Source organism: Pyrgilauda ruficollis, unplaced genomic scaffold (assembly GCF_017590135.1).
Source record: "Pyrgilauda ruficollis isolate IOZ18807 unplaced genomic scaffold, ASM1759013v1 scaffold1, whole genome shotgun sequence".
In the NCBI taxonomy this organism is placed as follows: domain Eukaryota; kingdom Metazoa; phylum Chordata; class Aves; order Passeriformes; family Passeridae; genus Pyrgilauda; species Pyrgilauda ruficollis.
The window spans coordinates 21,075,349-21,091,982 of NW_024508100.1; the positions used below are offsets into that span (position 1 = coordinate 21,075,349).

A 16,634-nucleotide genomic window follows, 5' to 3' on the forward strand; every position below is an offset into this window, starting at 1 on the left:
CATCCAAGAATTTATCAACTTTCTGACAAACTTGCTAGAATTAATATGTGTAAATACTAGTCAAAAAAAGTAAGCAAAGTGTTTTACAATACTGACCCAGCGTTACTGTCTGCTGAACAAACTCAGAATTTTGCCTACACTACAATGTGTAAAAAAAAGCCTGCTGGGCACAGTGCTGAAACAGCATTCCAAGAGATTTGTGGGACAAAGCCAACTATATATATATATATATACCAGAAAAAAACAACCCTTTCGTACACTCCTGGTCTAAACTGACTCTTACAGCTCACTGTGCTATTTGCACTGGTCCAGACACTAGGTTTCCTCCTTTCAGCAAGGCCAGGATGTTCTCCCCACACACTAAGCCTGCTGTGAGGATAACTAAAGGCAATGTGCACTGAAACCCAGCACAGAGGGTACATAAAGACCATAAATTCTGCCAGGTTTAGATTCAGAGGACTCTCAGGAGCATTATCAAATTTAATATAGCACCAGAAGGTAAGGGAGGGTATGACCAAACTGCATCAGGTACTGTGGGGCCACTGCAAAGGCGTGACTTTCACAGCAGGGCAAACGGGAAATGGTCATTTCAGTCACCAACGTGCAGCGTGGAGCTCCTGGCTAAGGAAGAGTTTGTACTGGGCACGCACCAGGGAGTAAAGAGAGCACCACGAATCCATGACCTACATTACCTCTTGGTGACTTGCTAGCATGCCTGTACTTTTCACAGAATATCTCTGTGACAGACTCTAAGTGTTATCACTATTTCAATTACTAATTTGTTAATTTCAACAAATGCAGTAGGGGTAGATGAATCCTATTAGTGCTATAAGTATCTCCTAGTAACTTTCAAAATTACTTTATTAATAACAAGGACACTAGAGGCAATGGATTTGGAATTTCTTATTTCATTTTACATATTTTAATAACTCCAAATAAAATAATTTTAGTCATTAGAAAATCAGGAAATAAAATGAGGGAGGGAAAATCCGAAAGACTAAACTGCTGTGAAATTCAGATTTATAAATTAATGAGATTACTTATTACACAGTGCATGCATTTAATTAGCTTCAGAAACAAAGGAACATATTAATTCATAAGACACATCAGGACAGTGGGGGTGTATCTTTCAAGATTAAGCTCAACAAAGTTTCTGAACAAGGAAGGCACCCAAAAAACTTGATAGTATTTGGTGTGCCAAATTAAACCAAGCTACAAAATACCCTGGACTCATTGATGGCATAGCATCATAATGCTGCAAATTCTGAATTGCAGAAATTCGTATGTGGAATTTCTGCTGAATAGAGCCTTACAGTAAATGTGTTAAGCTGTTAGTGGTTAACAAATCTAAGTAAAATATAAAATGCATGCTCAGCAAATACCAGTTAAACTCACTGGCATTCATAGTTTTAATACATCCATTACCAGCAATGGACATTATGCCAGAAAAAGGCAACTCCTGGATTGTAAGGAGTTTTTTTAAAAGCTTTAAAAACAAAAGCACAAGCAGCCTCCATAAGCAAAATAAACCACAAAACAAAAATCAAGGCAAATATTGCAAAAGAACTGCAATAATGTTAGATGAAAAATATACAGAACCCAACAAGCAACAGAAAGGTGTGAAGGATGTTGTAAGAACAAAATGACCCAAAACAATCCAAGCAGCTAAACCGTTTTCCTTTTGACTTCATGCTGGTTTACGTATTTTGCGAATAAGCTTCATAACTCTCACTCATAGCTAACCAGAATCAGTGTTGTGAAGGAGGATCAAATAATTTATTATCAAAATCAATATATTAGGCAAAATCATGAAGTAAGTTAATCACAATCAAAGAAAGATCATGTATGATAACTACAAGAAAGTGACTGATTTGTATCTTGATGTCTTTATCAACCCATTAATGGTTACAATGATATCAAAAGAAGGCACAAGTTAAAGGGACACTGTAATTGTTTTTTTAAAATTTCTGTCACAGGCTGTAGATATAACATCTTTCCTGGTCTCACAGTTTATTTTCTATTCCTCCAAGAGAACCAAGAGATAGAAAGTTTGTATTTCCTATACATTCTACTTGAAAGAGCAGACAATTCACTTATTTTCTCACATATAATTTGCACATAAAGAAATACAGTTTGTGTTTTCTCTGGCAGTAATAGCCCTTATTAGCAGATATTTCTGCAGATTTTACTCAATAAAAATTACAGTCCCCAAGGGGACCACACTTACTTCCAACATGATAAAGCATCACAAAAACTTAGTATTAACTTTAATAAAGAGACCTGAAACATTTAATTTCTTTTTAGAAAAATATTTCAGTGTCCTTTTAAACAGCCAAATATTATTCATTGTTTATTTGGCATAAGAATGCTGAGAACATATTGTAATAAATGCTAGTGATTTGCAACAGTTCCTTAATTAGAAAGGATTCTTACCTTCAGATGTGACAAACAGTTCTGCAGGAAAACGTGCCAGTTATTTAAAAAAAACTGTTTCTGACTGACACACAACAGGCAGGTGATCAATGGATACAAAGCCTATGAGTAGGGGGGAAAAAGAATTGATCAAATTGCTCTTTTCAGACCTCCTAAGTGCTGTACATTGAGAATGCGACACAGTGGGTTGCTGCCTCTCACTCTCACAGTTTTGGCACTGCATGGCAGCCTCTCCCCTGCCCTGGAGCACTCGTGCCAGACACAGTGCCCTGGGTAACTCCTGAGCGTGGGAAGAGCTCAAGAGGTCAGACTGGGGCAGTGGGAGCAAGGTGAAGCTCATCCCCCAGCAAGGCCTGATCTCAAAGAAGGACCGAGAGCAGTATGATCCTCCATACAATGTTCAGGCTTTCCCTGCAACCACAAGACTCAATTAATGAAGTTCTACATGCTGGGCAGGTGAACCGCCTCCAAGAATATTCAGGAAAAACATCAACTCAGTAAATACTCAGACAGACTTCAAGCTGTCAGAAATGCTACATTTACCCAAGATCTACTTTTAGTGAGGAATGAACCACAATATATTTTATTTTAAATCTGTGCATATGCAGAGTATGATTCAGCTTTGCTTTGGTAAGGTAAGATTTGTTTAAGTACCACATACTTTTAACACATAATGGCGATTAGTACCAAATCTGACTGCAGCTTTTCTTGTTATGAAGCAAAACTAAGGGATGAGTAGGTAAATAGTACTCTTGATACAATGTTTCTAACTTCATAAATATAGTGACATTTTGAATACTAATATCAACCAGTTTATGTTATTCTTACATAAGGAGTTTAACCAATACAATGACAAATGCTTTATATGTGCAGAATACTAGAAAGTAAAGTTCGTCCATAGCATGAAGGTGAGAACAAAACATTTTAAATTCACTTCCATTTACTGAATGTGTCTGAAATGCAAAAATTAGCTCTACATTTTCAGCAAAGTGAAGTGAATAGACTTGAAACATGGCTGTCATAGTCATCAAAAATAACCACATACTGCAAAAATAAGATATATTTTAAAAATATTGGAAAAAGAAAAAGCAGGTGTATGAAGAGAGGAGAGAACCAGGCAGAGCAGGGCTGTTAAGAGGCTGCTATTTTACTGAAAAAGTCTTGTCTGACATTTGCATCTTTTAATTAACCCTAATTTAAATATATTCAGTCTCCCTGAATGCCATTTTTTTTACTAAAAAGACATTAGGTTAAATAACTCTGCTAAAACCCACTAAAAAAATCAAAACCAAGCACTGATTTCAAGACAATCTCACATGTGAGATAAGAGCACATATCTGCACAAAGAAACAAAGCAAAATTAGAACAAATGCACATACACTGTGGGAATTTAATTATACTGAGATGTTAAGATTTAAATTAATATGGCTTGATAAGCTTTTCCTCATATAATGTACTAGCTTAAGAGCCTAAGATGAGCAAAATGGAGAAGTTGAAATATTTCTTTAAAATACCAGCGAGTGCTTCTTTCTTGAACTCAATTCAAAGGTAGTCTGATAAAGCATCTCCACAAAATTTTTCAAACATGGCACTTTCACTTCATTTTTAACAGCCTATTAGAAAAAAAAAAAAAAAAAAACAAAAACAACAAATTAATTGGCTTAAAAATTTACACAGAAGGCAATTTAAATACACATTAAGATGTCTATGAATTCAAAACCATTCAAAAGTTAAATTTCTCTTTAGGAAGGTATTTGAGCGTATTTGAAATATAAACAGAAGCATAAGAAATCATGCCATACACTACAACCATATGGTTAAAATTAACAATTAAAGCAAACATACAAAAAACTCTACCCCAACAGAACAGCCCACTAAAATAAATAGTTTAGGAATGTGGTCTCTATTCCATACTTAAAGAAGAAAATGTATTTGATACCAACTAACAAATAAAAACTACACTGAAGATCTTCATATGCATATTTATATACTATATTTAACTTTCACAGCTCCCCTCTTAACTGCTCCTGTTTTCTTCTTTGTTTTAATACTGAGAACTGGAAAGTTAAGAAATAATCCACAGAATTACAGTCAACCAATCATGCAAGTTGTCTTTGCTCAGCTTTCAGAATTAATGGAACACACATGGAGCCCTACACCCTTCTGACCCGCTCTGTTCTTGCACACAGAATAGGTTTCCTTCCACAACCCAGGCAGCTGCCAACTTCTCTACTGAGACTTCTGCAAGGCTCTTGGGCTTCTCTCTGGATCCTCAGGATGATCTATTAAAACACTATTCTCAACCTATTGTTTTAAGCTATTTCTGCTTTATTTATCAAATTGAGGGGTGGGGTGTTGGAGACTGAAATGGCTTTTTTGGAAGAGGTCCTTTGTACATGTAATTTCCTTACGACATAAGACAACTTTTGTTATCTTTATTATTTATAGTTATTAATATTACATAAACATTATATCTACTAACACTACATTAAAAAAAGCATGTCCATCTTGCTAAGGACAGTCTTAAGACCTTCATGATGTAGAAGCACAAAAATAGCATGTATCTGTGTAATACGTACAGATACACAAATAAAGAACTGAGAAAGTCGTTATGATTTAAATCACTTCCTATGTACCAAATTATTTATGCTTTGCTATTCTTAGGCTATAGGTTGATTAGTACTCTGCTAGCTCCACATGAGAAATCAGTCAGTTGCTGTCACCAGAGCATTGTTGCTTTGGGATATAACCTTAGGCTTTCAGAGCAGCCCTAACTTCCCCGCTATAAAAGATGCTGTGATTCATCATACCTGCAGGGTCCAAATCAGGTCAGGTTTCTTAAAATGCCTGAATGACTAAGGAAGAGAATGACAGTAAAGAACTCTCAATGCTGAAACCCAATAGCTTCCTCACTTGAGCAATTTTCTGTATCCAAGATACAGAAAAAATCTACATTCAATTCCTTCAGCTGCATCAAAAGTATTCAAACTTGCATCTCACATCTTCCCAGAGAATGACTAACCTGCTCAACTGCACCTCAGCCTGGGAGTGAGCTCCTGGTTTCTATGTAAGAAGCTCCATTTGTATGAAATGATTAGAGACTCGGTGAGTCAGAAGAGAAGATCAAGCCTCCCTCCCCAGCTGTCTGAAGCTGATTCAGGCTGTGCTTGCAGGAAGGGATCACACAGCACCACAAGTGCTCTGCATAGCCCGTGTTCGTGCCTCCGCCCTTGCCAGAGGATAGTCCCACCTCCCAAATGCTGCTTCTTCCTCCTTATTTCAAGGGTAGTTTTCACCACGTTTATGATTCTGCAAACTAATATTTGCATTTACCTAAATGCTAAGTAGTTTCACTCAGCACTCCCACTCCAACTGCCAAGTAACTATGGAATTCAAAATGACAAAATGTGTTCACTCTTTAATAGGAAAGAAAATCTTATATTCTTCTCTAGAAGAGTGTAAGCATGCCTGAGTAAGATCAAAACTTCTTCCCATAAGCAGTTACTACCAGAAGCACCACTTTCTAGTTATGTCTTATGAAAAAAGGTTATCTACTTTGTAATTTAAAAATAATTTTAAAACCCCAAACCCCCAAGAATACCAAACCTAACCAACAAGCCAACAAAAAGCAAACAAAAAAACTCAAACAAACACACAAAAAACCCACAAAACCCCCAAAAACAACAACAAACAACCATAAAAACAAACAAACCAACCAAAACCAAAAACAACCCCCTGCCTCAAAAAACCAGGACTGAGAACACAGAAAGGAAAGAAGCATTTGCCCAGGGCAAGATAAGCCATTTAAAAGATTATGAACTCTGAGAGAGTTATCTTTCTTTTCCTATGATCTTGCTCAGATGGGACACCTACTCAGCATGCTACTCTTTGTAGATCCTATCCTACAAAACAAGATCTACATGTCCCAATTTTTCATTTATAGCAAACTATAAATTCCATTTATAGATTCCTATAATCTGTGTGACAACACAGAGTCACAACCAGCCACTTTTTCGGACTGCATGCCAAACACAGTGTGGCCTGACATCTGCCAATACAACTAGCATTTTAAACAACAATTCTAGAAAGCATCAATTTACTATGATGAAATTAATTGAGCTTGTGGTAAATGGTCAACTTGAATTATACTCAGGTGCCATAATTTTTTCTTGACCTGTCGAACAAGCTTCACAAAACCAAGCAAAGCAGCCTGGGAGGAAAGAAAGCCTCTCTTGCCTGAAACATTCCAAAAAGCAGCATTACAGGCACAGTACATCCAACACTGGGATGATAGTGAGATTTTTATTTAATTAGTCAAAACCCACATTCTTCCTTCCTGCATAAGAGTTCACACTCTCCTTATCAGACTGTAAAAATGTTACACATCTCGGCTTATTACAGAAAGAACCTAAACGGTTTCAGCTAATAAAAAAAAAGTCAACCAGACCCTTGAGCAAACAAATATTAAACCAAGGAAATTTCAAAATTTTAGAGCACGTATAAAATTACACAATGCTCTGGTAATAAAGGTGCCCAGAAAACAGACAATTTTTTAAAGTTCTGAAAAAACTATGGAAACTAGCTAACACACAAGCCAACCTATTTCCCTTTTAAGACTGTGAAGGTGCTTGTAATCTATGTAACAGTCACAGAATGGTTTGTGTTGGAGGGGACCATAAAGATAATCTAGCTCTAACTTCCCCCTCTGCTGTGGGCAGGGACACCTTTCACTAGACCAGGTTGCTCAGAGCCCCATCCAACCTGGCAATGAACACTTGCAGGGATGGGGCGTCCACAACTTCTCTAGGCAACCTGTTCCAGGGCCTCACCACTCTCACAGTAAAGAATTTCTTCCTAAAATCTAATCTAATCCTACCCTCCTTCAGTTTATAGCCATTCTGCCTTGTTCTATCACTAAATGCCCTTGTAAAAAGTCTCCCTTCAGCCTCCTTGTAAGCCCTCCTTAGGTACTAGATGTCCTTCTGAATCTATAAAAATGTAATATTTTTACGATTAATTGAAGAATTTTAATAATGAGAGTCCAATTGAAAGTGGGAGGAACAGTGTGGCAGGGGGGAATAAAATACTTACAGCAGCCACAGGTATGAGAATTTCCACAAACAAACCAGCAAGTGCATGTTTTATATCTTTATCTTTTACTTCCAGGAAGTACTGAGCACACTCCTTAGTAAGAAAACATTAGAAAAATATTTAGAATAAAGAATACAAACATAACTATTCCATAAAAAAAACACTAGTAGTCTAACATTAGTTGCCTGTTTTAATTTAAAACAGGTAATGTGTTTGAGTTAGTTTTATATTCCTTAGCAGTATCAACTTCACAAAACATAAGAAACTTTAAAACCTGTTTACCCAGCATTACACCTCAATTAATTGAAAGGAGAACATTTGTATTACCAGATAGCTATTTACTTTTTACTCAGAATATAAAGAGTACTCAGAATATAAAAGAATATAAATACGCACATTTTCCGTCAGATCATTTTGAAGCTTAAAAAATTTTAATGCTTACATCTATTAAAATTATTGGAAAATTATATTTTTAATACTAATTTTCCTTTTCAAAGGACTTCGATGCAAAGAAAATTAAAGATAATTAAATATTCCATACACAATAAATAATTCATAGTGAAATGTTTTTAAAGAAAAGTATGTCTTGACATCTCATCTTAAAAAATTATATATAAAGTAATTCTTTTTCTTTAATACACTGCTTTTATAAAGACAAAATTATTTGATTGCTATCCGTTTTCATTCAGTTTTAAATTCATATATTACAGGTTTGCCACACTACTAAGGCGATTGTGAAAGGCTTCTCCTGATGAGAGGTACTCACAAACTGTAATTCACGCCTCTGAAAAATCAGGAACTGAACAGCAAAGGAGGAAGGATGGCACACAAGTAGAGGGAGTGACTGATCACATCAAGTGTCATCATGGCTTCACGACTTAAGCATTTAAAATTATACACATTTCAGTTTTTTGTAGCATTTGTTTACCTGCATGAACTGAAATGATGCTTCAAAATCCTCCACAGGATACATCTTTACTCGAAAAAACTTCATTCCCATAATCAAACTGATGATACTCTGTACTATGTGAGGACTCTGTTCTTTTTGCCGCAGTTCCTTTAATTCCGTGACAAACTTCTTCCTAACAGCTTGAAACCTGAACAAGGGATACAGATAGCAATTATTTGCATTCTTAGTTACTTTTGTATGAAGTCTGTAATTTTGAACCAATTTCTCTAGTCTGTAACAATATCAGCAGCTACTGCATGAGAAATGCGAGGGAGATGAACCCTGTACTTCAAATCTAGGCATTTACGAGCGCTACGATGATCAGCACATTAGAATACACCAGTGAAGTAAACAACAGTTGACTGGCACAGGGCCTCCTTTCCCTGCCCCTACAATCTGACTGCAAAGCAATTGTACTAAAGATTATTTCTTGATTTGTTCAATTTTTTTGTGCTGGAACATCAGACAGACACAACACACTACACCTGACTGCATTTGACACTTACAGGATTATCTACTGGGGACATGAACAGATTCTGCTATATCAAATAGTCTTTAAAATCTACATTGGTCTATCCCTAAACACAAAGAGTCAGAGACTGAACTTACTTTGATTGAGCAAGAACCCCTGTCACTTCTGCATATAAGTCTGCAATAATATGCACATTCCCTGTGTTGGTTCCTGAATACCTGAAGAGAAAAAAAAAAAAAAAACAATAAAGGGAAAAAACTCATTAAGTACAACTTTACTCCTCTAAACCCCAAGCAAGTTTTCAATTACAAACAAAAAATTTGTCCCCTATCAGGCAAATTATTACCATAAAACAATTAAAATTAAACATGAAATGAATGGGTGACATTTAAAGCAATGTAGTTTCATTTTTTACTTCAAAAGAAACATATTCTGGGTAGAAGTTTTACTGTATTAATCCAAACTCAGACTTTTCTTACTGCATCTGAGGAAGCAAATCATTCTGTATATGCTAAGCAAAATAAACTCAGTGTTACACTGAACACTTGAATGTTACACATTCAAGATATGTTTTCAATTTAAAGACATTGACTCGATCATTCTGTATATGCTAAGCAAAATAAACTCAGTGTTACACTGAACACAGCCATGTTCTTTCAAGATATGTTTTCAATTTAAAGCCATTGACTCATGTTCAATCACACTGGTATTATCACCAACATGTTACATGTGAGGCAAAGGAGAGCAACCACGACAAAGAAACACAGATGGTAATACAAAATATTTTAAAGTACACAAGTGAAACTTACCCTTCCTTATGTTTAAAGTGCTTAAAAGCCAAGTTTAGAACTTCATGTACTAAAGGATCTGGCACTGGATGAACAGGTATCTGAAAGGCACATATCACTTACATGTATGTAGCACCTATACATACATGTATGTATGAAGCAAATAAACAGTTCTGTGAGATGCCCTGGAGAAATGTCTCCCACCAGTGTCCAAGGACACATCCTTTGCTGGCATATATCAAGCTAATTCTGCAATATACAACACTTACACAATCTACAGTGGCATTCTTAGCCAAATAAGGGTAATTCTGAAATGACATTTTAACCTCATTATCCAATAATTTCAACCTGTATTTCAAGAACAAAGGGTACTGATCATAAATTAAATGTTATTTTTTACAGTTCTACTTTTTGCAGTACATCAGCAGCTTTCCAAGACACATGAACTGAGATAATGCAGGCATGTAAAGAAAAGGCAGGAGAGCCCAAAGGCTTTATGTACTGAGAGTATATTTAAAGCCTGCATATGCTCATCATAGATATGTTCTAGTTTTTTAAATAAAAATTTAAAGGAGATTATCAAAACCAACATTAAAAGCAAAATATTAAAATTAATTTGCCGAAGCAAAACATCTTACCTGTTTTAGAACCTCTATTAAAACTAAACAAAAAATGAAATCTACAGCTAAGTCCCTCCTTTCAAGTAGATAATCTCTTTCACGTTGTTGGTCATCCCTAAAAAAAGAAATCAAGAATACAGCTATCAGACACAACACTGAACACAAATATTGCAGAGACAATTACTGCATTGTTTTTCACGTAATCACTGTTGCAGATGTATATAAAATGGATAAGTGGAAAGACTCGGGGGTTTGGCACAGTACTGACATCTTGCCCTCTACTCCTGAAAGGACCTGCCAATAACAAAAAAAAAAAGGGACAAACTAGCTTAGAATTACCAGTATCCAACTTCCTTCTGTATATCCACACCAAAACCATTAAGTCACTTCATGTATATCATCTACACAAGTTAAATACACTACCTTAAAGAAGTCTGTGGCTTTTTCTACACAATTTTTTCTACACAAATTTAGGTAAGGACAAATCCAAATACAACATACTTGCCGCAGAAGTACAAAGCACACATTTTCTTATGAGAAAGCACACAAAAATCAGATTTCCTTCTGCAAGGAAAATTCTTACCCCTTTGATTTTGTGCTTGACCGAGGTCTATACTCATAAGATTCATCTTCTGTTCCATTTTGGCGCCTGTACCAGTCAAACAAGGTGCGTAATAAGGAGGGGAGACAGTGCTCTGCTACTGAGCTCATAGAGCTTATCAACTGAAAGAGTAAGGAAAGTACTTTAGCCTGATATAGCAATGAAAATCCTGGAGTTTAATAATTCTTTCAAATTGTTTTTAATGTTAAAAATTATATATCACATAACTTCACAAAGTGACAACTTAATATTCATTTTCACCTACAACATTTGCTGTAAATATTACACATGAAGTCCATTATTGTAACAAATTAAAGTGTTCCAAAGTTCACAGGGATCACAAAATAACAAATTTGTAGACATAAAATATGTATAAAATCATTGAGAAAAGAGCAGAGGTTTTAGGATGTCCCTGAATGTTGCCATACGTATGTCTGAAGTATACACACCTTCATATCACAAATGACAGGAGCCAACCCTCCTGAACTGAAGAAATTTGTAACTTTAAAAAACCTGGTTCTTTGGTTATTATATAAACAAAAATAAGAGCCTTTTAGATATTCTACATTGCCTTTAATACATTTGACTGGTCTGGGTCTTAAGCCATATTTACTTGCAGAATAACTCCCCTATCTTCTACTTTCTTTCAGAAAATCTGTATGAGTAGTAAATTCATCTATGCAACAGATGTGGCAATAGAAACTATTATAGAAGGAAGACTTTAAGACATTATTAAACTTAAATTATCTAGGCTTCCTTTAACTAAAAACGTTTTGGAAAGGAGAAAAAAGACTGAAGACAGTGAAATGCCATTATAAACTTGCTTCCATGAGGCAGCAGGGAGCAAGTCCATTCCCTAAACACAGGCTGGAATGGGATAGTTACCATGTTGCTCACTGATGCCATGTATTACTTACCTCTAGGATCATTCAAATAAGGTTTTAATAGAAGCCATGCTCATGCTGTAACTAATCTATTATCCACTATTCCAGATAACAATATAACATTATGCCATCACACGTTCTGATATAATATTAATGAAGTTATTTCTTTTTCCTCATTTGTAGCATTTTGCATTTTTAGGTTTGTGGAAGGGATGGGGACAAGTAAACCACAGGGAAACTTCAGAAGGACCTTTTTTAATCTTCTGAATACATTACTCAGCTTGTTAATTAGTCAGTTATTCAAGTCATAAGAATTAGTGCTCTGAACTGATGGCTTTATTAGCAGAAGAAAATGAAGCAAGCTGCATTTTAAGCTTTAATAAACCATTTCCTTAGGTTTTCGTGCAAGTTTACGCAGTTTATCCATACTAATACCATCCATAAATGTTCATAAAAGTAGTTAGGTAATTTACACTGGCTTCTAGAGAAACAAGCATGTATCACATTAATTCAAAACTGCCACTGGTAAAATGCTAAACCCAGAAACTACTGGCATAATAAAGCATTTTCCTCTTGAAAAATAAAAAGTTTTACATAATAATTATTTATTTCCTGCCAAGTTTTGCAATTTTTGTATTCTAATGAAAAGGCACAGAAATCACCAGGAAGATGACATCTTTGCTAATATTGCATAGCATCTAAGCAGAACATCAGCTATTTTTCATTTAAAATAATTACTATACTGCCTGGATACTAAATTCAAAATAATTTTATATTAAAAAAAATTTCTTATATAGACGATATATTTCTTACACAAGAAAACTCTTTTATTTTAGCATTACATTATGCCTAGGTTGAAAGCAGCAATCCAAAGTGCTCCTGTAATAGCCAGGAGGACAGGGCTGCAATGACCTTCACTTCCTCAGTTCTGAGGAACTTCAGTTCCTCAGAATGAAACAGCAAATCCTGCTCAAGTCTCAAAGGCTGTAACATATTGCTAATTGCTTCACATAACATATCCTACAGCACAGTGAGACGTAAAAAGAGAGAAGCAAAATTATAGTAAGATGCTAGAGCACAAATTCCAGATTTGGCCAAAATCCTGATCCTGAAAACATTGCTCAAGTTGTGACTAATCATGAACAAGCTTGAACCTCACATACATCTGCTTTCAGTCACTGAGAAGGTCAACACAGGCTTTGGTGTGATCATAAGATTTTGGTGTCTTAGGACAAGAGTAGGAAATTGCCAAGTATGTTTCCTACAACTAACAAAAAAAGAAAAACTCAAGCTATTTCAGTTTCAAGCTGTACAAGCAAAAATATTTTAAGAAATGCAGTATATGCTCTATAAAAAACTCCTGTCTGGTAGCTTCCTGATGTGCTAGGAACGAGAAAGGGAAAGCTCTGGTACTAAAATGCTAACATTTTTAACAGTTCATGAGTGTATCAACATACAAATTTCCTTCTCTTTTTCCAAAATTTCACCTCTTTCAGCTGAATTTCTATTACTGTTCCAATTAAGAAATCAAATGATAAATAGAAGATTTCTGCTGTTTGAAAATTAAAAGCTATTGATTTTTCAAACTTGTTTTAATAGCAGCCCTCTTGGTCTGGTTATGTTTCAATTAAAAATTACTTATAATCCCTTTAAATGCTATTTTGCTTTTTCATTAGAGGAACAAGCAACATTACATGCCTTCCTCCTCCATCCCTCTTCTCATCACTTACTGTGATGAGAGAACAAGTCTTAATTAGATACCACCTTAGTCCCACGCAGGGCCCCTCTTGTGTTCCAAGCATGCTCTCTTTATTCACACAGTACAACACTTACTAGTTCAGACACTATTATCAGTACAGGTAAAGCCACATTTTAGACTCAGACTCCTGGCTCCATAAAGACCTCTTGGTAAACAAGGTTGGCCCAGCAACAGCTCGAGCTTCTCTGCTAGATGCTGTGGCTGTGACCTCTGGATCCTCCTCATTCCCACACTTTGCCAATCACTTTTTTAACCTGTAATCTTCTGCACTGCTGGAGAATTGTTCTTAATAAAGGTTTTATACATCAAGCAATGAACAGAGAGAGACAATCTTAATTCCTTTTGCCAAACAATGTGCAAAATTCCCTAAAAAAGTTCATAATCCCAGCTATTCAGGTCTGTCTGAGGCAGTTATTCAGTTTCATTAAAGTTCAGATCTCAACTTCAAAGTAGATTACAAATAACAAAAGACCAAAATAAGAACTCACACACATATATACACAGACACAATCAAATTAAAAAAACAAACAAACTGTATTTTCAGGAAAAACTAATTTCTTTCTATATTATCAAAATTTAAAAGTTACATGTTTAATTTTTTATTTCCCTTCACTCAGCCTCTTTTTAGAACCTCTCTGTAGACAAAACACTAAGATTCATATAGAAGATGCTACTCAGGAACAGTCAAGAACAGGAACAGGCAATTAATGAGGCTTCCTCTGAATGCTGCCTCTCCACTGCAAGGAAGTGGTTATGGGACACAAACATGCCTACACTATTGAAGAATTACAAATACAGACAATAAATATGAATAAATTGAGCAGAAAGTCTTTCCAGACACAATTCACTGTGAGTAAGTGAATGGAATTGCCTAGCAGTCTGTCTATATTCTCAGCAAAGGACAAAGTAACACTTTAGTAACACTTTGACTCTACCCTGTACTTTCTGCCATAGAATCAAAAAGCATTCAGTAAAAGCCATGTTACTGAAATAAAATTGGCACTATTTGTTTATAAAAACAGAACCCCAAACACTCAAATAAGTGATGTAGAAATAAACAAAGACTTTTTGTCCTCTAGTGTATTTCAGCATCTTTCTTCCACCAGTTTTCACTGCCATCTTCAAATAATTACCTATTCTAGTAGTTTATCACTATCATATTCTACAATGGAAAATAAAGTCTAACTAACATTCAGAATCTAAATCTGATGGCACAGATTCAGATGTGAATGTTCTCAGTTATTACAACAGTGGAATCACTATTCTGCAAAAGTAAATCCCACCTTAATCCAATAAAATTTGCCTTCAATTACATGTCTCCTACCTGATCAAACTGAAGATCTTCACCTCTTTGAAGAGATCTGGACAAGAGCTTTTCCTGTACAAAAAATAAAAAGAAACATACATTTCACAATGTCATTGACTATTGTCAAAGATAGATTCCTTCTTTCCAGTTATATTACAGAACAAAGAAATAACTTTTAATACACATATTCACATTGTTTTTTAGATAGAAATATTTCTGGAGATGCGATGTATACTCCCAAAAATTAATTCAGTAGCTAAACAATAATAACACTAAAGACTGACAAACAAAAGATGTCAGAGGCCAAATGGGGACCAGCTGGTGGTGGGTGTCAAGTGTAACTTGAAGGGAAAGCCATTCCTATCTCAATTAACAAGTGTATTCATGTTCATATACAGCAATTATTCTAAGTTAAAATAATGATTTTTAAAATGTCTTCACAAAGGCAGAGACAAGTGTTCAATGCATTTCCAATCTGCTCTTCCCCTGAACTGCAGTGAAACACAGCTAGAAGATCTACTCCAGTAAAAGGAGAATGTGAATAATCACTTGCTTTAACTTGAAGTAACTGTAAGGAACAAAAAAAAAAAGGGCAATATTACTAGAATTTTACTTATTATAATATTTATTGCTACAAGTAGCATATGACATACTGCTCTGTTAAAAGCAAAATTAAATTATATTCTTGACAAAATAATTTAGTGAGGATTAAAGCATTATGGAAATAAAACATTTACAAACTCTAATAGAAAGCAGTAATTCTTACTAGCCACTGTGCAGAATACGAAATTATACACTTACAAGAAATACAATTTTTATACCTTGTTCAGGTACCAAGAAAGTAAAAAAAAAAAAAAGAAAAAGAAAAAAAGAAAGAAAAAAAGAAAGGGAAGAAAAGAAGAAAGAATACTGAATCTTGCAGACTGGTTCTGAGGGTCACTGATTTACAGCAACCCAAGTGCCACAGTAAGAGCTTTAAGAGCACACTGCGAAGCAGTAACATATATAAAGATCTGCTGAGCATTTCCTCTTATTTTAAAAAAATTTAAATTATCCTTCACTTGATAATATAAATGAGTCCAAAATGTTATCTTTCACAAGGAAAGTAAAAACGTACCTAAAGAGTTAATAGTTCACATTAGATAGCAGTAAGCAAACACGGAAGTTTTATGGAGCCAGGTAAGTCAGGTAGTTAACTCGTCTGTTTGGCATGTAAAAGGTGTGAGCAATACTGATAGCCAGCTCTGCTCTCAACAGGCTGTAACTCAGCACAAAGTAACTGCTCAGCAGTTTAGTATGAGACAACACCCATGCTGTCAGGCTGTTGACAAAAACTGAGAAAGTCAACATGGCTTGGTGATTAACACTTGCAAGGCTGCAAGAGACAGCCTATATGTTCAACAGATAAAAATTCATATTGCACGTCCCAAATCCATGGTTTGAACCGGCAACTTATTTTTTCTTGTCCTAATTGTAATCTTGAAAATACAGCACAATTTCTGGCACTTTGCCCTTTAAGTGCAGCTGTATTTGGTGTTAAAAAGAATGCAATATCTGGCAACTATTACAGCCTCTGAAAATTAGAATTCAACACTGCCCAGGCAAAAAGCACTTGCCTACTCTGAAAGTATAATTTGAAATAATATAGATGCCAATGAGCAAGTAATTTTCACTTTCCATAATCCAAAGAAACCCACTTAATTATCTAGGAAAATACCACCATTTATGTTC

General features: G+C 35.3%; 1 protein-coding gene across 10 annotated transcripts in view; it reads right to left on the bottom strand.

Annotated features, from left to right (window-relative positions):
- FRYL (FRY like transcription coactivator) overlaps positions 1-16,634 on the bottom strand; it is a 158,960-nt gene that overhangs the window by 73,555 nt on the left and 68,771 nt on the right. For all 10 annotated transcript variants that reach the window (XM_041490308.1, XM_041490395.1, XM_041490477.1 and 7 more), the window contains 9 exons: positions 14,922-14,975; positions 10,937-11,076; positions 10,372-10,468; positions 9,755-9,834; positions 9,083-9,163; positions 8,453-8,621; positions 7,525-7,617; positions 3,948-4,046; positions 2,434-2,535 (listed from right to left, as the gene is read on the bottom strand). In XM_041490308.1, the coding sequence (XP_041346242.1) occupies positions 2,434-2,535; positions 3,948-4,046; positions 7,525-7,617; positions 8,453-8,621; positions 9,083-9,163; positions 9,755-9,834; positions 10,372-10,468; positions 10,937-11,076; positions 14,922-14,975 (915 nt within the window). The remainder of the gene's footprint in view (positions 1-2,433; positions 2,536-3,947; positions 4,047-7,524; positions 7,618-8,452; positions 8,622-9,082; positions 9,164-9,754; positions 9,835-10,371; positions 10,469-10,936; positions 11,077-14,921; positions 14,976-16,634) is intronic.